A 21,707-nucleotide genomic window follows, 5' to 3' on the forward strand; every position below is an offset into this window, starting at 1 on the left:
TTGTTTATTTATCGAGCTCTATATATCAGTTAAACAATTTTAACATTAAGACGTTAGTTTATATTTAACCTTTATTCTTCGTTTCAAGGTTGACCCATCCAAATTTAATTTAATCCGTTCATAAAATACCATAAAAGAATTACTTTTTCTTGAATTGCAGTTTAACTTGTTTGTCAATGTTCCAATTCTGATGGGCTTTATTGCTCTTTCTGAAACTTTGAAATCCTAATTAGCAATTTTTCTGTCACATGATTTTATTTTCTAAAAATAGTAACGTACAATATGGGTCCAATTATAATTTAAAAGGGTCCCAATGAAATTTCGTGACAAAAAATGTCACTTCGAAAAACGTTAGCCGAAAAGTCACACTTAACTTTAGTACAAACAAATTTCTGTTCCATTTCCCTTTTTAAAAATTTTTATTTTTGAAACTGATCAAAGTTCATTTCTTGAAGAAATTTTTTTTTTTGAATGAAAAAAAATTCATAATTGAGATTAAAAATGTACACATCGAATAGAATCGACCCGTCCTTTGTTTAATATAAGGGGTTATATATGCCTTCGTCGTTACTAAAATGAACGTAATTAAAGATTTTTTTAAACAAAAAACAAATTTAAATATTTCAAAACATTTCAGTATATCCTCGTTATTTTTTCTTGTTTTGAATTAACCATTAGAAAGAAAAGTATTTGTGAGCTATTTTGTTAGTTGAAGGGTATTTTTAAGGCAAAAATGTATTTGAGTAAAAAGATATAGAGAGTTCGACACTGAGTATGAAGAAAAATCTGTTAGGAGTGCCGCCACCTTAATAGGCCTGCGACGCGTGATCTGAATTAGTCGGGGTTCCAATGCGGACACCGGATGGAAACCAAAAAAAAATAAAATTTTGCCAATGTTATATCCTTAATCACACCCCACACCCAACCCCCACTACCCCACTACCTTGTCACTCAATGTGCATGTGTATGTAATATGTGTATATATACTGTCACAAATGGTGTTAACTATTCTCAACAGAATTACTTGTTTCAAAGTAGAAACTCAACAGGTAAGTTATTCATTTCTTGTTATATCTGTTTCCTTTTTCATAGCAAACTTGTTTCTTGTTTGTTCACATTTTTTGTACTGCTCTTCAATGTGTATGTGCTTATTTGTATGAGTTTTACCAGATTGTCTTAAGCAGAAGAACACAAAACAATGAGGAGATATTCAATATCCATGAAGGTTTTTGTGTTGTTCTGCTGCCTATGGGCAGTGATTGTGGAGGCAGAGTACCTAAAATACAAGGACCCAAAACAGCCAATGGTTACAAGAATCAAGGACTTGATGAAAAGAATGACACTTGAGGAAAAAATTGGTCAGATGACTCAGATTGAGAGGAAAGTTGCATCAGTTGATGTTATGAAGCAATATTTCATTGGTATGTTTTTGTAATGTTCGTTCTTTATGTATATATAGAGATGCTTATTATCGGAAACAACATCTCTACCTAACAGAGGTAGAGGTGAGGTTTACGTACGCCCTACCCTCTCCGGACCCCACATCTGGGATTATACCGGGTATGTTGTTGCTGTTGTGTAGCTTTTTATCATAGGATGATAGAATCTTTTGTAATAACATTGGTGTTTATATGAAAGGAGCCTTGGAGCAACGGTAAAGTTGTTTCTGTGTGACTTACGTCACCATGGATAGTCACCGCTTGTCTAAGGGTAGGCTGTTTGCCTGATTACGTCGCACCCCATGGTGCGGCCCTTCCCCGAACTGTACGCAAATGCCGCATGCACGAGCCACGGATTCAGCCACTAATACTTGTTTTAGGGTAGGATGCCTACGTCACACCCCTTTTGGGTTGTGGCCTTTCCTAGAACTCTGCATGAACGCGAGATGCTTCATGCCCCCATTTTTTTTTTACCAAAAATCTTTTTAATCCTAATTTTGAAAACAAAAAAGGCATTAAAGAGAACATCGGAAAAGGGTGGGGGTGGGGGGTGGGGGACTACTTTCTTTATCCATTGTTATCCTGTATGTTGGAGTTCACTTTTATCTTAAGATTGACATGAGCATTCTTGAATACTTGCTCATACATTCACCAGAGATTCCGGAAGTATGCTCCTTTGGTGTTAGAAAAATCACGTATTTATGTGTAATAGCATTTGCATTTAAAGGGAACAAGAAAGAGGGGATTGATCTGCTTTTTTACTGTTGTATGTATTGGAATTCATTTTTATAAAAAAATTCTTCTGGCAGGAAGTGTATTGAGTGGTGGAGGAAGTGTTCCTGCACCTAAGGCCTCTGCTGAGGATTGGATCAATATGGTAAATGATATTCAAATGGCTGCTCTTTCGACCCGCCTTGGCATTCCAATGATTTATGGGATTGATGCAGTTCATGGACACAACAATGTCTATAATGCTACTATTTTTCCTCACAATATTGGGCTTGGTGTCACCAGGCAAGTATATAAATTATAAGAACTGTGCATCCGATTTTTGTTCTAACTATCGGAAGCTACTAATATGGTTGCTTTTAGAATGTAGCGAAAACTCATCTTTATAATTTGATTATTAAAGATGCATGATTGGTAATCTTCACTTGTCAATCAGTTGATACCTTATGATAAAGAAATGATCATCGGCATTGAGGTCGCCTATATTCCTAAAAGAAATGATCCCCTTATGTATTTTGAATATGTAATAGGCATTTCTGAGAGTTACTGGATTCTGGTTCTATTCAAAATGCTCATCTTTAACCTATTTTGAGTTAAAAATATGTCACTTTAATGCAGGGACCCTGATCTCGTGAAGCGGATTGGGGCAGCAACTGCACTTGAAGTTAGAGCCACAGGAATCCCATATGCTTTTGCTCCCTGCATTGCAGTAAGTTGATATGATATGAATGAACTTTTTGTTGAAGTTGCATTTCGATTCATTTGTTATCTGAATAACCGTGTTGTGATAGGTATGCAGAGATCCAAGATGGGGACGTTGTTATGAAAGCTACAGCGAAGATCATAAGATTGTGCGAACCATGACAGAGATAATTCATGGTTTACAAGGAGATCTGCCAGCTAATTCTCGCAAGGGTGTTCCCTTTGTTGGCGGAAAGTATGAATATCAATTTTTACATCTACTCCTTTCCTGTTCCTATTGAATGATGTACACCAGTCGTGTGCTTAGGAACGAGAATGAAGATTAGTTCATCAAAAAGAAAACGAAATGATGATTATCTAACAAACACCTTCATAAGCATAAAACTTTTATGAGCAGGCCACATGACTGGTGGGATGTAGTGATCTCTAGTATCGATTGTCATTTACTCATTGCACATGGAAGTTCTCTGCCTAACTGGGCAATTTTGGATTTGATGATCTAAGAATTAATGCTATTGACCAGTGCTTGTTGGTTACAACATGTTACTGGTCCTATCATGGTCCAGCATAGTACTTATCTTGACGATGACCTTTAACAAGTTTGTGTATGTTGATCTTTATATCAAAAAGTATGATCTTGGGCATTAAAGTGAGTTTAAGATTATGCTTTTGGTACTAGAATATTTCTAGACATTTTGATTGATACTGCTTTTATCGTCCTTTGTTGTGGAACATTCGTTTGATTGAACTTTCAACTGGTTAAAAGGTCAAATGTAGCAGCCTGTGCCAAGCATTTTGTGGGAGACGGTGGCACAGTAGGGGGGATCGATGCAAATAACACTGTAATTAACTCAAATGGTTTGTATGGCATCCACATGTCTGCATATTATGATTCAATCATTAAGGGTGTTTCAACGGTGATGGTGTCTTACTCAAGCTGGAATGGGGTAAAGATGCATGCTCATCGAGATCTTGTCACTGGCTTCCTAAAGGGCAAGCTCAAATTCAGGGTACGAATGATTAGCTCAGCTCATTCAGAATCAGTAAGTTAAGTTTAATTAGGGATATATTGATGTATAACACCTCTTTTGCCTCTTGTCTTTGTCAGGGTTTTGTGATTTCTGATTGGGAAGGCATCGACCGGATTACAAGCCCACCTCATGCTAATTACACTTATTCAGTTCAAGCTGGAGTTTCGGCTGGAATTGACATGGTTGGTTCGATATGTTTGGTCTATATCTTCTTTTATCTGAAAATAATAGCGTTTAGTTGCTTTATATGATTTGTATTGTCTATGCTGCAGGTTATGGTTCCAACCAACTACACGGAGTTTATTGATACTCTAACTCAACTAGTGAAAGATAGTGTCATTCCCATGAGCAGAATTGATGATGCTGTGAAGCGGATATTGAGAGTTAAGTTTACCATGGGTCTCTTTGAGAACCCACTGGCTGACCTTAGCTTGGTAAACCAACTCGGTAGCCAGGTAATGGTCATCCTGCTCGCTTTCTAGAAACTGAACTCTTGAGATCTAATTCTTTTATGTGTGATCTAACATGCTTCACCGCCTCTCTGCAGGAGCATAGAGAGTTGGCAAGGGAAGCAGTAAGGAAATCGCTTGTCCTTTTGAAGAACGGGAAGAGCGCTAGTCAGCCATTACTTCCTCTTCCAAAGAAAGCTCCTAAGATACTTGTAGCTGGAAGTCATGCAGACAATTTGGGTTACCAATGCGGAGGATGGACAATAGAATGGCAGGGCGCTGCAGGCAATGATTTAACAGTCGGTATGTCTTCTCATATTATATAGTTTCTACTTCACCACAAGTGACTTTTTAGACACTAATATGCTATTTCGTATTAGAATTAACAACACACATAGATAGAACCTGATAATATGAAAAATTCTACATGTCGGTGTATAGAAGTTAAACTCTTGTAGCATTATGGAGAGAAATGATGGATTTCCACATTTGACAGGAACCACCATTTTAAGTGCTATCAAGAAAACTGTGGATCCTTCTACACAAGTAGTGTACCAGCAGAATCCTGATGCAAACTTTGTGAAGTCCAATGAATTCGACTACGCCGTTGTTGTAGTAGGTGAAGTCCCATACGCAGAGATTTTGGGTGACAGCACAAATCTTACAATAACAGACCCTGGTCCTAGCACTATCAACAATGTCTGTGGTGCTGTGAAATGTGTTGTAGTCGTCGTGTCTGGTCGTCCAGTTGTGCTAGAGCCTTACGTCGATAAAATAGATGCACTTGTAGCTGCTTGGCTTCCGGGGACTGAAGGGCAAGGTGTTGCAGATGTTTTATTTGGTGACTATGGTTTCACTGGTAAACTTGCTAGGACCTGGTTCAAGTCAGTTGATCAGCTTCCTATGAACGTCGGTGATCGCCATTACGATCCCCTCTTTCCCTTCGGATCTGGTCTCACAACTCAGCCAGTGAAAATGAATTAGAAGACAGCATTGATACTATATTGTGTGTGACATTCAGATTTTAAATAGAGGTTCATCATGTTAAGAGCTGCCTCAGAATACTATTCAACAGAAAGAAGGAACTATAAAATCTATGTACAAGTTAATGGGCAAGCACTACTTTAGAGAAAACAAGGTGTAGTCACTTTCAAGAAAAGCTAGTTAGTTATTATTCATTATTGAAACTGGAGAAAAAGCAGAAAGCAGAATATTGTATTGAGGGCTTCCCTTTGAATATATATGATGATGGATTATTATTATATTATTGTTAATTACTACTAATTATATTATAATGGTTTAGTTAAAGGACAAAAGATAATTTCCAAGAGAAAAACAAGGTTCTAGAAAACCCTATGTTTAAAATATATATCCACACATGGGGATTAGTCTTTATGCTAAATCATTTTCCTTTACTTTGTAATCTACTGAAAACTAACCAGCATTAGTATTCAACATGTTGAAAACTATTCAGGCTCATTCACTTTTATAAAGTAAACTGAATACATGGGAAATCCCATAATGAATTTGTCAGTAGGAAATATAGATATTGATTATGTATTAGTTAACCTGGGATCTCTTGAGCACTTGGTTCAAGGCATTTAGTCGATTCTGCTTCTTACAGTCCGAAACAACCTCTTTGCCTTCACCAGGTAGTGGTAAAGTCCTTAAAGCACATTTGTGGAATTACAATGTGTATGATGTTGACACATACAGTCTGATCTAGGTATACTGAATTCTATCAAATCTGCACGTCTATGATCTAGATTTATTGAGACCATGCTATACATGACGGTTGGAAGATCCACAGTATAATCCGCAGAATAAGCAAGGACCCTACTGCTTAGAGCATGATCATGTATTTCCTAATTCTTATTTCATCAATTCTCTTTGGTTAGTAAGTTAACATGAAGGTAGCGAAGAAAGTATAATGTAACTCGGGATGGAGTAAACTGGGAAGGTGAATTAAATAGGCTCTGATAGCTTCAGCCTTGGCAGGACTTGGATAGTTGGATATTTGCCTGGCCACTTCTACAAACTTTAGACCATATCTTTCTGGTTTCCAGAACAGTTGCAACTTATGCATTGTTTGAAGAATGATCTAAACCCTTTTCTCTCATATTAATAAAGTTGCATGTAAAGATTAATACAACATTTGATTTTTATTTTAGAGATGGTGCTCGGTGATCGGCAAAACTGTTAGAGTGGATAAAAGTCCCATATTGATTGGGGAATGGACTAGTGGTTTGTTTATATATGGACTTGGGTAATCCTAACCTCTTGAGCTAGCTTTTGAGGTTGAGTTAGGCTCAAGGTCCATTGCTTGACAAAAACTGTGAATGAGAATTATCATTTCTTGTAACATTAGACTGAACAGGCTCTCATATATTTGGACTGACACATTCAGGAACCACCATTTTAAATGCTGTGAAAAACACAGTCCATCCATCTACACAAGTGGTCTACCATGACAATCCAGACGTAAACTTTGTAAAGTCCAACCACTTCTCCTATGCCATTGTTGTCGTTGGTGAGACTCCCTACGCAGAGATGTTTGGCGATAGTGCAAATCTTACGATAGATCAACCTGGTCCGAGCACCATCAGCAATGTCTGCGGGATTGTGAAATGTGTGGTGGTTGTCATCTCTGGGCGTTGATTGAGCCGTATCTTGCAAACATAGACGCCCTCGTGGCTGCTTGGCTCCCGGGAAGTGAAGACCAAGGTATTGTTGCTGGGTTGTAAGTCATAGAAATGTAAATGGAAAATGAAGGGAATTGAGTTTTCACTTCAAGAAAGAAGTGTTCTTCCATATTGATAGGAGAAAGGAACTTGTTCATGGTTAAATATAGAAGCATGTCTTTACAAGTATAGTGATGCAAGTAGAGGACAAGCCTAGCGTTGTCATTAAACTTGAGAGTTCAGGATTTTTTATCCGAAGTTCAATAGAATTTTTTCTCCGTTGGGGACGCGACTAAGACTGACAACAGATTGGAATCGGTACCACCGGACTGGTTTTATCGGTACCGGAACTTCCCTATTGAATTTGTCGCTGGAACCGGAATACCGGAATTTTCCCCTTGTTCGCACCGGTCCGTTGGTTACCGGGTCGGACCGAAACGACACCGAAATTTTATCGGAAGAGACGTCGGCTACCGAAACTTTACCGGAAGAGACGTCGGCCTTAACGAACTACGTACAGTTTTTTTTTTTAATTTTTTAATTTAAATTATATATATATTAACTTATATAATTTAATGGCCTTAACTTATATATATATATATAAACTTATATATTAACTTATATTTCTTTTAAATTTTTTAATTTAAATTATATATATATTAACTTATATAATTTATATAATTTATTAACTTTTTTTAATAAGTTTAAGTCTTAATATATCTTAAAAAGTTTAAAATTTTAACTTAAAAAATATATCTTTAAGTTTAAGTTAGTAAATATAACATATTTTAATATATCTTAAACTTAAAAATATATCCTTAAGTTTAAGTTAATATGATATTTTTAATAAGTTTAAGAAGTTAAATTATATTTATATAATTTTAAGTTGTAAAGTTAAAAAATTTTCTAACTTTATAAAGTTTTGTATTAAACTTTTTCCCATAATTGCAACAAACAAAAGACAAATTTTAAAATAAAATTAGGCGAATAGCCGTTATATTTATTCAAATTTCATACGTTGTACATTTATTACAAAGATATTAAAAGAAAATCTAATCTACGCAGTCACCTTCTAGGAAGGGTTTTATTTGAATTAGATCTCTATTGTAGAATCTTATTAATATCTAAATTGTCTATAATATTTTTGGCGTAACTTTTCTATTTCTTCGACGAATAAATCTTCCTAAATTGGTCTTTTTCCTTGTTCCTCCATTGCTTCCATTCCATCATCACTATTTTTCTCAAAAATTTCATCTATTTCGTTTTCAACATGGGGCGATAATTTGGGGAGCCCAAAATTTCTTCGTTCGGCATTTATCCAATCTCTAAATAATACTGAAATCTCCAAACTATCCCTTGCTAACGAATATCGATGATCTCCTATTATAAATCTTCCTACGTTAAAAGCTTGCTCCGAAGCAACTGAAGAAGCTTGAGTTGATAGCAAATCTCGAGCCATCTTTGAAAGTTTTGGAAATTGTCTGATACGGGTCTTCCACCATGATAAAAGTTGTTGTTTTACAGTTTCATCTCTAAGACTTTCTCGATCTTTTTACTGATCATCCTGCCTTGGCAGAAAATGCCGATTCCAACCCCACAAGAAGCCTTACTGTACTTTTTTAATGAGAAACGCCATGAAGATACGAATCAAAATCATTACTCCTACAACATTGAAGACCAAGTTCTTCGCCCATCTCCTCATCTAAATCATCATATCTACATCTAGAAGTAGGAGGTTCGATCGGCGTAATATTTTATTCCATAACTTAATACAAGTTATATAAACTCCTAGCTTTAGGTACTATGCTAGTACAACAAGTGTCAACTGATGGCTTTTCATGAGGTCCAATTTCTAAATTGTTGTACAATTTTTTAACCAACATCACTGTACCATATTCTTTATAAAATGAGTTGAATAAATTAGTTGTCAAAAAAAATTTGTGGAATAAAAAAAAATATTTTTTAAATTTATCAACCATAGCTTCAATTGCCTCTTTGTAAGGGCATAATTTTTTATATTCTACAAGTATTTTAGAAATAGAAGTAATAGTTACTAAAACAGATGAAATAGTTGGAGTATATTGAGTAGATACTGTATTCGTAGCTTGATAAAAAGTTTTCAAAAATTTACAAAGTTCTTCTAGTTCAATCCAATCATCTTCATCTAGCATTAAATTAACATCCTCATTACAAGCATTATAAACTAATTGTATAAATTTATGATATATAAAAGTAACTTCAAGCATTTGAAATAAAGAATTCCATCTAGTAGGAATTTCTTTTGGAACTTTTCTATGTGGAAGGTCACATTGTTTACATTTATATTTAAAATCATCCCTTACATCGTTTCTATTGTAAATAAGTTATTAGTGGATGTTCACATCATACTCATACTTCACATACTACACCTATTACACATAGTATTGTAGCGTGTAGAGAAACATATCTTTTGTAAATGTGTTTTCACATACTACACTTTTTACACCTACAGGCATGGTATGTTACATTGTTAAACACACCAAGTAGAAGAAGAAGAAACAAAGTCTTTTCTTATATAGATCTCTCTCCTCTCTTCTTTCGTTTTAGCATGTTTCAGAATATTTATTTACAACACGTTATCAGCACGAGATTCCTTATAAGGTACGTATTTATTATGTAACTATTTGTTTCCAGACTCTACATACACACACAAATATAAATTGCTAAAGAAAACAACCTTTTAATAATAATCTATTAACAATATATGATTCTATTTAAATTTATTTGAGATTGTTATCTTATTTTGAAAATATCATTATATCTAACTTATTAATTTTTTTATGATAGTTTTACTATGTCAAATTTATCAAAACTTGAGTTTGTGGCACTGGACATTACCAGAAAGAATTATTTATCGTGGGTCCTTGATACTGAAATTCACCTTGACGCTAAAGGTCTTGGGGATACTATCAAACAAGAAAATAACGCATCTTGTCAAGATAAGGCGAAAGCCATGATTTTTCTTCGTCATCACCTCCATGAAGGATTAAAAATTAAATATTTAACTGTGAAAGATCCACTCGAATTGTGGATCAACTTGAAGGACCGATATCACCACCTAAAATTGACGGTATTACCGAAAGCTAAATATGACTGGATACACCTTCGGTTTCAAGATTTTAAAACTGTGGTTGAGTGTAATTCTGCTATTCATAAAGTAAGTTCAATAGTAAGATTATGCAGAGAAACCATCACTGATGAGGACTTACTAGAGAAATTTTTTTCATTTTTCATGCTTCTAATATATTGCTATAACAACAATATCGTGAAAAGGGATTTAAGAAATATTCAGAATTGATTACATGTCTACTTGTGGCAGAGCAGAATAATACTTTGTTAATGAAAAATCATGAAGCTCATCCCACTGGATCTGCTCCATTCCCTGAAGCGAATGTTGTAGCCGCACATGATCAGCCTAAAATAAGGCAAAATTATTATCACAATCGTGGTCGAGGCCATGGTCATGGACGTGGGCGAGGACGTGGCAGAGGACGAAATAATTATCTTCATAATGATGGAAATAAACAAGAGAGTAATAAAGGTTCTCAAAATAATCCTTCAAAGGGTAAAGTTAATATTTGTCACCGATGTGGTATGAAAGGTCATTGGGCACGTGTTTGTCGTACGCCTGATCATTTTGTCAAACTTTATCAAGCTTTCCTTAAAAGAAAAGAAAATGACATGGAATTACACTTGACCTTTCGAGGTGATGATGATGAATCAGCTCCATCAAATACATATGATGATGTTGAGGCAAATTTTACTTACAATGATGATGACTTTACGGGCCTCTCAGATATTACTCATTTGAAAGCTAAAGATTTCTATGAGGACATTGATTGAAGAACTGATCACCTTAGTTGAGAATAAATTATAAACAAAGTTATTATTTTCTTTTGTTTGCAATTATGTTTTTTTGTTTTATCAAAGTACCATTATTTCTAATTTCTACATTTCTTATGTTAGTTTTTCAAATCTCTTATAATATGTTTTTTTTTATTTGAATAATATGGAAATTCCCCAATCATCAATTGAATTCAAAATAAGTTACGATGATATATGTCTTATTGATAGTGCTACCATACATACTATTCTAAAAGATAAAAAATATTTCTCTTATTTGGTGATGAAAGAAGTCAGTGTTAATATTATATGTGGTATTACAAGATTAATTGAAGGCTCCGAAAAAGCTAACTTATTACTTTTCCGAAGGAACAAATTTGATGATTGATGAAGCATTATATTATAATAAGTCTCAAAGAAACTTATTAAGTTTCAAAGACATTCGCCAAAATGGCTATCATATTGAGACTACAAATGATGAAAACATTGAATATCTTTATATTACTATAATAATATCGGGTAATAAATATATACTTGAAAAATTACCCGCCTTTCTTCTAGCTTATACTATACAAGTATTAGCACTGTTGAAACACATGTCATAGTACATCAAAAGTTTGCTGATTCAAACAGTTTTATTATTTGGCATGACTGGTTGGGCCATCCTGGTTCTAATATGATGCGCAAAATAATTGAGAATTCATATGGACACTCATTGAAGAACCATAAAATTCTTCAATTTAAAGAAATCTCTTGTGTTGTATGTTCTCAAGGCAAATTAATTACTAGGTCATCAATAATGAAAGTGAGAATTGAATCCACTGTATTTCTGGAATGTATACAGGGTGATATATGTGGGTCCATTCACCCTCCATGTGAACCATTTAAGTATTATATGGTTTTAATAGATGCATCTACAAGATGGTCACATGTGTGTTTATTATTAACTCGTAATCTAACATTTACGAGATTACTTGCTCAAATAATAAAGTTAAGAGCACAATTTTCAGATTATACAATAAAGACAATTCGTCTTGATAATGTGGGTGCATTTACATCTCGGAATTTTAATGCTTATTGTATATCAACTGGAATAATAGTTGAACATCCGGTTGCCCATGTTCATACTCAAAATGGTCTAGCAGAATCATTGATTAAACGCCTCCAATTAATCGCTAGACCAATGCTTATGAGAACAAAACTTCCCATTTTGATATGGGGTCATGCTATTTTGCATGCAACAACTCTTATGCGGATAAGGCCCACAAATTATCATAAAATCTCCCCATTACAATTAATTTTTGGTCAAGAGCCAAATATTTTCCATCTAAGAGTTTTTGGATGTACGGTATGTGTTCCAATTGCTCCACCACAACCCACAAATATGGATCCTCAAAGAAGATTGGGAATATATGTTGGGAATGAATCTCCTTCTATTATAAAATATTTCGAACCTATGACTGGAGATTTATTTACGGCAAGATTTGCTGATTGTAATTTTGATGAAACAATATATCTAACATTAGGAGGAGAAAATAAGTAGTTGGAAAAGGAGATAGACTGGAATGCATTATCATTATCTCACTTAGATCCTCGTACAAATAAATGTGAACTTGAAGTTCAAAAGATAATTCATTTGCAAAACATTGCAAATCAACTACCAGATGCATTCACTGACCGATGAAGAATTACAAAATTTCACATTCCAGCTGCTAATGCTCCTATTCGAGTTGATGTCTCGATAGGACAATTGAATAATGCAAATGATTCTAAACCATACTTAAAACATGGTAGACCAATCGGCTCTAAAGATAAAAATCCTCAAAAAAAAAGAGAAGCAAATGATCAAATAATCATAATATGGAGGAAGCTACTCATGAAGAGTAGCAAGACATAACAATTGATAAACCCTCAGAAAAGGTTTAGATACCTGAAAATAATAAAAATAAAGAGATCTAAGTCAGTTATGTCTCATCGAGAAAAATATGTCATCGAAATAATGTAATTGTCGATAATATTTTTTTAAAAAAATATTGCTAATGAAATAATGCAACAAGTTGAGGATCTTGAACCAAAATCTGTTGAAAATATATGCAGAGAAATGATAGGCCAAAATGAAAAGATGCAATCAAAATTGAATTGGCTTAGCTTGAAAAACGTGAAGTTTTTGGACCAATAGTCCAAACACCTGAAGGTATAAAGCCAGTGGGATGCAAATGGATTTTTGTGCGAAAATGAAATGAGAAAAATGAATTCATAAGATATAAAGCACAACTTTTGGCACAAGAATTTTCGCAAAGACCTGACATTGATTATATGGAGACATATTCTCCGATGGTGGATGCAATCACCTTCAGGTATCTTATTAATTTGGCAGTTCGTGAAAAACTTGATATGCATCTTTTGAACGTTGTTACAGCCTACTTATATGGCTCATTTGACAGTGATATTTATATGAAAATTCTTTAAGGATTCAAAATGACTGATGTGTATAAAACTTCTCTAGAAAATTGTTCAAGCAAGATTCATAAATCCTTATACGGATTAAAACAATCAGGACGTATGTGGTATAATCGCCTTAGCAAATACCTATTTAAAAAAAGGTATAAAAATAACTCAATCTGTCCTTGTGTCTTTATTAAAAGGTCTAGATCTGAATTTGTCATAATAGTTGTATATGTTGATGATTTGAATATCATTGGAACTCCTGAAGAGCCCAAAGACAATAGAATGTTTGAAAAAGGAATTTGAAATGAAAGACCTCGAAAAGACAAAATTTTGTCTTGGTCTACAAATTAAATATTTTACAAATGAAATATTTGTCCATCAATTCACATATACTGAAAATATTTTAAAGAGATTTTATATGGATAAAGCACATTCATTGAGTACCCCAATAATTGTAAGATCACTTGATATTAATAAAGATTCATTTCGACCTCATGAAAATAATGAAGAACTTGTTAGTGCTGAGGTACCATATCTTAGTGCAGTTGGGGCATTAATGTATCTTGCTAGTAATTCACGACTAGATATATCTTTTGCTGTAAATTTATTAGCAAGATTTAGTTCTTCTCCAACATGAAGTCATTGGAATGGTATTAAGCATATATTCAGATACCTCTGAGAAACTATTGATATGAGACTATTTTATTCAAATGAGTCCGATTCACAATTAATTGGCTATGCAGATGTAGGATATTTGTCTGACCCACATAAATGTCGATTTCAGACAGGTTATTTGTTTACATGTGGAGGTATAGCTATTTCATGGAGCTCAACAAAAAAAAAAACATGATTGCTACATCTTCAAATCATGCAGAGATAATAGTCATTCATGAAGCAAGTTGAGAATGTGCCTGGTTGAGGTCAATAACTCAACACATTCAGGAAATATGTGGCCTTACTTTGAAGAAGAATATTCCAACAATATTATATGAAGACAACACCGCATGCATAGCTCAATTAAGAGGAGGATACATCAAAGGAGACACAATAAAACACATTTCACCAAAATTATTCTTTACTCATAATCGTCAAACAATGGGTGAAATAGATGTTCACCAAGTTCGTTCAAGCGATAACCTCGCAGATATGTTTACTAAAGCATTGCCAACATAAACCTTTGAGAAGTTGAGATACAAGATTGGGATGCATCGTCTCCTAGATATTAAGTGATGTTTTTATCAGGGGGAGTAAATACGCGTTGCACTCTTTTTTCCTTCACCAAGGTTTTGTCCCACTGGGTTTTCCTGATAAGGTTTTTAATGAGGCAGCAAACAAGATGTATTACAAACCGCTATGTACATCTTATTTCGTTTAGAATTTTTCTTTTACATGAACATCCAAGAGGGAGTATTGTAAATAAGTTATTTGTGGATGTTCACATAATACTCATACTTCACATACTACACCTATTACACATAGTATTGTAGCGTGTAGAGAAGACATATCTTTTGTAAATGTATTTTCACATACTACACTTTTTACACCTACTCTTGCCTATAAAAGGCATGGTATGTTACATTGTTAAACACACCAAGAAGAAGAAGAAACTAAGTCGTTTCTTAGATAGATCTCTCTCCTCTCCTCTTTCGTTTTAGCATATTTCAGAATATTTATTTACAACACTTTCTTTTATTTTAAAAAATATAACTACAAGCAATTTGAACTTTACAACAACCATTTCCAAACAAATGAACACCATCATGTACTATTAAATTTAAAATATGTGCAGTACATCTAGCATGAAAATGATCTTCATCCATAGGACATAATCTAGTTTTTAACTCTTCAATAGCTTTCAAATTATTAGAAGCATTATCTAATGTGCATGCCACAGGTTTACCAATAAATCTAAAATATTTCATGCTCTCCATTATTGTACTAGCTGTATATTTATAAGCAATAATTCTTTTTTGCATGTTCCAATCGTGATCAATCCAATGAGCCGTGAGAGTAAAATAATCATTACCGACAACACTACGACCCATATCAGAAGTAACAGATATTCTATCATTAAATTTATCAAATAAGCAACAAAGAAAATGACAATGTTCAGCTTGAAATTTAAAAATATCATTTTTAATTGTATTTCGTGAAAAACCTTTAAAAAAAGAATTATATACTCGTTGAATATAATGAATAAAATCGGGATGCAAAGGAAAACTAAAAGAAAAACCTATAACAACAACCATTTTTGCTAGTTCTTCACTATATGTCGATGATGAACTTGGGTCAGCCGGGTTAAACATGCCTAAACGCGTTTGAACCATATTACCTCCTACAGATTCATGCACAAATGTTGTATCCTCTTTTTTTTTGCTTTAGCCTCATTTTTTAGATGAATAAATTCTTTATTACTGTCATGACTCAAATCCTATTATGGCAGACAAGCACCCGTAGCCTTGAAGGCCCGAGAGAATCAACCTATAACCTTGGAATTCACATGCATGCAATTATAATAGGCAAAGGTTTTGTCATATACGGATATAACGCCTTAATGAAAAAAAATATAAACGACAAGCCCTGAAACTATATACATAATAGACTTGGTTGTTAGGGTCATAACATCTACAAGATAACACACTACCATGCTTTACGTTGGTCTATAAAGCCTCTAGACGATACACAAAATTTAGCTAAGGTCGGGACAAACCCCCGCCATACTATTAACTTTTATACAATACCAAAAATATATGAAACCGACTTGGAAAGCTCTAAAGCAAACTTGAGCTCACCAATAGCAGATAGATATCCTTGGCTCCTACTGAGGACGCGTGTTTGCCGAAGCACTTGTGCCTGTAGCATGAAATATAATTCCCCCCATAAGGGGAGTTAGTACGAAAAAATGTACTGAGTATGCAAGGTGGAAAAGTGACAATACATGACATAAAAGGCTCAATAAAAATATGGAACAAGTGATAGAATAGTGCTAGTACATCACCTTTACATTTACTTGTGGAATAGGGTACATTAAATTTCTTTCTTCCTTTTACCTTCTTACTTCATTATCTTTGTAATCCATATGATACAAATAATCAGTTGATCAGTGGTAAATAATAAATCAGGATCAGCCCATGCTAGGCTTATGCCCCTGAGCTGCCACCTACATATAAAGTATCGGGATCAGCCCATGCTAGGCTTATGCCCCTGAGCTACCATCCGTTTTACAGATTTCTGTTACTTAGTTTAATTAGCCTTTTAAGATTGTTACTTCGGTGGTCATAACCTTATGATACCTTGAAACAATGATATATCAATAAGAGACATGTAAATAGGCAATCAATGCCATAACAATGAAGTAAGGAGTTGTTGGCACACTAATGAAGTGTTTAGGAGCTAAAAATAACACATGGGTCTTATTTGAGTAACCGGAGAAATTCTGAAATTTACTAGTGAAAATAGGCATGTAGGATAGGTACCAAGCATGCATCGAGGTGGTTTAACACATTAGAGAGTGAGAATAAGTTCATTAGTAACATGGGATATCATAGGTGCTATTATGTAGCACATGTTTTTGGATGACCTTGGAAGCTTACTCGATGGAACAAGTATCCGTTTTCACGCCAAGAGTGTAAAATAGAGTATGCCTTACATACCTGGTTGTAAAACTCCAATACCAACCCAACTCGACTTCCCTCACTTTTATATTACTTATCTACAATGAAATATATGAAAAACTAATATTAGCAACCAAACATCACATTTTGGCTATTTAACTTCACCAAACTAGTGGCCGGGAAGTAAGCCCTTAGTTTATCAACAAAAGGTGTCACTTTAACCCTCTTATACTCCAATTATAGCTACATACCATACATATTCATACAATATCCCCCGACATAACCTCGGCTTCATTTCACCTTCCAATCAACACACACAAAACGAAATGAGGAATAGACATACACAATCATAAATTCAGTGGTGTATCACCACATCCATTTTCTATAATTCAATACAAACTAATCACACCTTTTCTCAATAGCAACCGGGAAGCCCACAACACAAACACATCAAACAGTCCGCAACAACACCCAATCCTCCTTTAATAGCAACCCAATATGTGCAATCCTCTATCAACACACCTTGATTTCCTTGGTATTTTAGTGTCTTAATGTGTATTTCCTCAATAGCTTAATCCCTCCACACATACATCAAAAGAGAAAAGAGAAATCCCTTAATAACTAAGAACAATGGACTGCCCAAACTTATAGAGAGGGTTGTCCGAAAATTAATCTTAAAGAACACATAGTTTCCATGGTACAAGCTCATGAATTGTTCACTTACCTTTAGCTTGGAAGGAAGGTCAATCCCAATAACCCTTGTGGAATTATAGGGTTTTTTCATAGACAAGAGAGAACAAGAAAGAAAAACCTAGAAAGCTGGAAATTTTGTCTAAGTTAAAATGAGAAAAATTGCTGATTTCAATCCATAAATAGGAGCTGCTCTTGGACGAATTTATTGACTACTTTTTAGCCATATTTTGTCAAGTAATTGATGTATACACTTGCCCAATATATTGGGCCTTTGTGGATCAAAAACTATTGGGCCTTAGATACCAATTTTTCCTCCTTTTCTTCTCTTTAACTTGGTATTTGGCAGATTTGAGTATTGGGCCTCTTTTCTCCATTTTCTTTCTCTTTTACTTAATTTGGGCTCAAATGAGTACATTAATGTAAGGCCTAATCTGATACATGGTCTTGATCCCATTAACTTAGTCCAAATAGCTCAAGTAAGTGATCCACCTACTAGCTTAAGTAAGTCAAGAAGCACCTTAACAAAATACTCAATTTTTAGTTCTTAACTCTTTAATCTAACTTAAAATTTGTATATACTTGGTCACATTAAACCACATGGGAAGTATTTAGAACTCCATATACACCACAAAGATATATCAAGTTCCATATAAATAGAACAAGTACACACAAAAATATGGGGTGTTACAATTACATTTCATCAAATGCGTAGTTAGCAACCCTGTCCCTCCATTTTTTCTTCCGGTCAACTATTTAAAACATTCTTGCATTTATTGAAAGTAGCAATACTTTTTACCCTATCATGCTCCATAAATTTTCAAACTAAAGACCTTTTAGTACGTTCGGTACCTTTGGCCCTAGTAAATTACAGTAAAGGGGGAAGTTCTTCACCATGTTTCGGTAATTTCGCAACCGGACTAGTAGGAGTAGGGGTATCACCTAACTCTTGTTCTTCTATATTATCTTTTTCCAGTAAGCCTTCCTCAAAATTATCATAACGCCTACTTAGGGTCTCATGATCTAATTCCATACCAATACCAACGTCGAAACCATTAGGCTGTGATAATGAATTTTCATTAAGTTTAGGCTGTAATGAACTAGTAGTAGCCTTACTTTTTTTATTTCTACGAAAAATCTTACCAAAGATTGATTTTTTACCGCTACTATTTTTTTCGGAATCCATAACTAAAATTAAAATATTAAAACAAGCAATACAAATATTATAAGTTAAAAAATTAATGTAAGTAAATAAATGTAGATACTAAAAAATAAAAATATAGATATTAAAGTAAATAAAAAGAGATTAAAGTTGGAACGAATATACCGAACGTCTGCGTAAAAGCAGACGTATACCAAATGTCGGAATTAAAAGATGATAATTGAAGCTTGTAATATCTTCAAAAAAATCTCCAACTCCAACTAATATAATAATTATAAATATTTAGAGAGAATGTGAGAATATTAAGAGAGAGTATGAGAATTGAGAATATTTGTGTGGAAAAAGAATTGAAATGAAGGATATTTATAGTGAAAATTTTAAGGGGTGGTGTGGGGTAATTGGGAGGAGGAGAGGGGGGAGGGGGGGGGAGGTTGCAACGACTAAATTTGCAACGGCTAAAAGAGTCGTTGCTAGTTTCTACCAACCCAATTAAAAAAAAAGCAAAATTTAATACGTCACCGGAACGGAATCGAAAATACCATAATTTTTTGAAGGTACGCACCGGTACTGTATTTCGGACCATTTGGTACCGGTATACCAGCACCAACCTGTACCGTTGTGTTACCGGTACTGGAATCGAACCAGAAACGGAGTTGACGGACCGGAACAGAATTTTTCAGTTCCGTTGCCAGCCTTAGACGCGACCATTTGATGCACTATTGAGAATGGAAATGAGACCTGCACATGCACTTGGCCAACTGCAGACGCAGGTCGAGATGAAAGTTTTTGTTTTTGGACAAAATGTGATCGCAGGTCGGCGACGGTCCAAAAAACTGCGTCTATTCAAGAACCATTGCTTCTTTTCTAAAGCACCACCTTTTAGCAATAAATACCAGATTTTTTCCTCAGGTATAGGCACAAAATTTTGAAGTAAAAATACTCTTTTCTTCTTGAAAAAACTCAAGTGTGATTTACAAATCATTGAGTGATCGAGCTTGTAGTTAGGCAAATTTGAGGTACCACTGTTTGTTGAAGTGAATCATTCTATTCTGGGGGATATATTTCATTAACCTCGGGTATATGAGGGGAATAATTCTTAAAGACACGTCGTGAATTCGATGAATTTGATTCATTTTTTCTTCATCTCTTTCTTTTGATTTTTCTATTTTTTTTTTCAGAAAATAGTTGAACTTCTTGATTGTTCGTGAAGTAATTCTTGAACTTGTTGAAATTCATGTTGTAAATATATCTATAGATCGTACCCAGAAAATAACACTTGTTGATATTTTGTTTGGTGACTATGGATTCACAGGCAAACTCGTGCGCACTTGGTTCGAGTCAGTTGATCAACTTCCCATGAATGTTGGTGATCCACACTATATATGATCCACTTGCCTTCTCAATCATCATATATAGTTGGAAAAATGGTTCAGTGGACCCCTGTACTATGTCGGTTTTGTAAGTTGGATACTTCTACTTACATATTTGTCATCTGGACCCCTGAACCCACTAAAAAGCAACATTTTAAATACTTTTTTGGTGAGTGTAACACGTTCTCCCACGCCAGCTGTCATATGTGCTGCGTCATCTGCCACGTCATTTTCAAGTATTTCATTAAATTCCAAGTCTTTTTTAAACTGCTACATAACAAATTAAATATTAAAATTAATTTAATTAAATAAGAAAAATTTATAAATTGTAGAAAAATTTGAATAATCATGTTTTATTTTTGCTCATAAATGAAACATCAAATTCATTCCAAATAATTAAAATTCTCCTCCAACTAATTTAAATTTTTAACTATAAATTCATCTATACAAACATAATGAATTTTCAATTTTTAAATTTGAATATCTTTAACAATTTCAAGTTTATTCATTAAATTCACAAATTTTTCAATATCCACTATCACTCACTTTCAATTTAAATTTTAATCTAAAAAAAAATATGAAAAGATTTCAAATTTGAATTTTAATCCCCCGAAAAATATGAAAAGATTTAAATTGAGAGGAAAAATTTTTAAAATAAAATAAAAAGTGAATTCAATATTTTTTTAGGATTGGGAGGGGGGCTGGTTGCTGAGGAATAGGGAGGGGGTGGCTAAGACGGAGGCTGGGACGGGTAGGGGTATATAGACCAAACCATTAAATCAAACCGAACCGACGAACCAAACCAAACCGAGAAAAAAAAATGACTTATGGTTTGGTTTGATTGGTTTGGCGTTAAAAAAAAATCGACCATTCTTGGTTTGATTTGGTGTTGACCAAAAAAAGTCAAACCGAACCCGAATTAAACCGACATAATATATATATATATATATATATATATATATATATAATATTCAAACTTTTTTATACATAAAATATTAATTATAATCTACTTTTTAAATACTTTTTCAACTAGTTTTAGTAATTTTCAATAATTTGAAAGTAGATGTAGATATATATTTAGATTTGGGCCTTTAAGTTGTAATATTTGTCCATTAATTGTTAATTAAATGATTCAAAACCCAATATAAACTTAAAAACTAAACTTTTCACTCTTCATCTCACTTTTTATGTTCAAGAGAGTTTTTCGCTCTTTATTTGTTCATAATTATGATTTTTCATTAGCGCATGAGCGAAAACATATTTGATCTAGTCTTCGATCACAATATAATTATAAAAACTAAATATTATAAAGAAAAAATCAAAAAACCCAAAAAATCCGACTAAAACCTAAACCAAAAAAAATTAATGTTATATTGATTTGATTTGGTTTATAGTTTCAATAAACCGACATGATTGGTTTGATTTTTTAAATAAAAATCAAACCAATCCGACCTATGTACACCTCTAAGGACGGGAGCTGGATGGGGTGGGGTGGCTGGGATGGGGGCTG

The 21,707-nt window shown here is 34.0% G+C and overlaps 1 protein-coding gene across 3 annotated transcripts in view; it reads left to right on the forward strand.

Moving 5' to 3' along the window:
• The first annotated feature begins 335 nt into the window (after positions 1–335).
• The window catches only part of LOC107875707 (beta-glucosidase BoGH3B), a 24,742-nt gene continuing 3,370 nt past the window's right edge, over positions 336–21,707 (forward strand). The window contains exons 1-10 of one of the 3 annotated variants that reach the window (XM_047414036.1): positions 336–1,049; positions 1,171–1,421; positions 2,249–2,453; positions 2,787–2,877; positions 2,960–3,105; positions 3,637–3,880; positions 3,979–4,083; positions 4,174–4,356; positions 4,449–4,653; positions 4,847–5,612. In XM_047414036.1, the coding sequence (XP_047269992.1) occupies positions 1,199–1,421; positions 2,249–2,453; positions 2,787–2,877; positions 2,960–3,105; positions 3,637–3,880; positions 3,979–4,083; positions 4,174–4,356; positions 4,449–4,653; positions 4,847–5,334 (1,890 nt within the window). In that variant the 5' untranslated portion in view covers positions 336–1,049; positions 1,171–1,198 and the 3' untranslated portion in view covers positions 5,335–5,612. Of the gene's footprint in view, positions 1,050–1,170; positions 1,422–2,248; positions 2,454–2,786; positions 2,878–2,959; positions 3,106–3,636; positions 3,881–3,978; positions 4,084–4,173; positions 4,357–4,448; positions 4,654–4,846; positions 5,613–21,707 lie in introns of those variants that run through there. The other 2 variants (XM_047414034.1, XM_047414035.1) reach the window with 2 other exon arrangements.

The sequence above is a fragment of the Capsicum annuum genome, chromosome 6 (assembly GCF_002878395.1).
Source record: "Capsicum annuum cultivar UCD-10X-F1 chromosome 6, UCD10Xv1.1, whole genome shotgun sequence".
Lineage (NCBI taxonomy): Eukaryota > Viridiplantae > Streptophyta > Magnoliopsida > Solanales > Solanaceae > Capsicum > Capsicum annuum.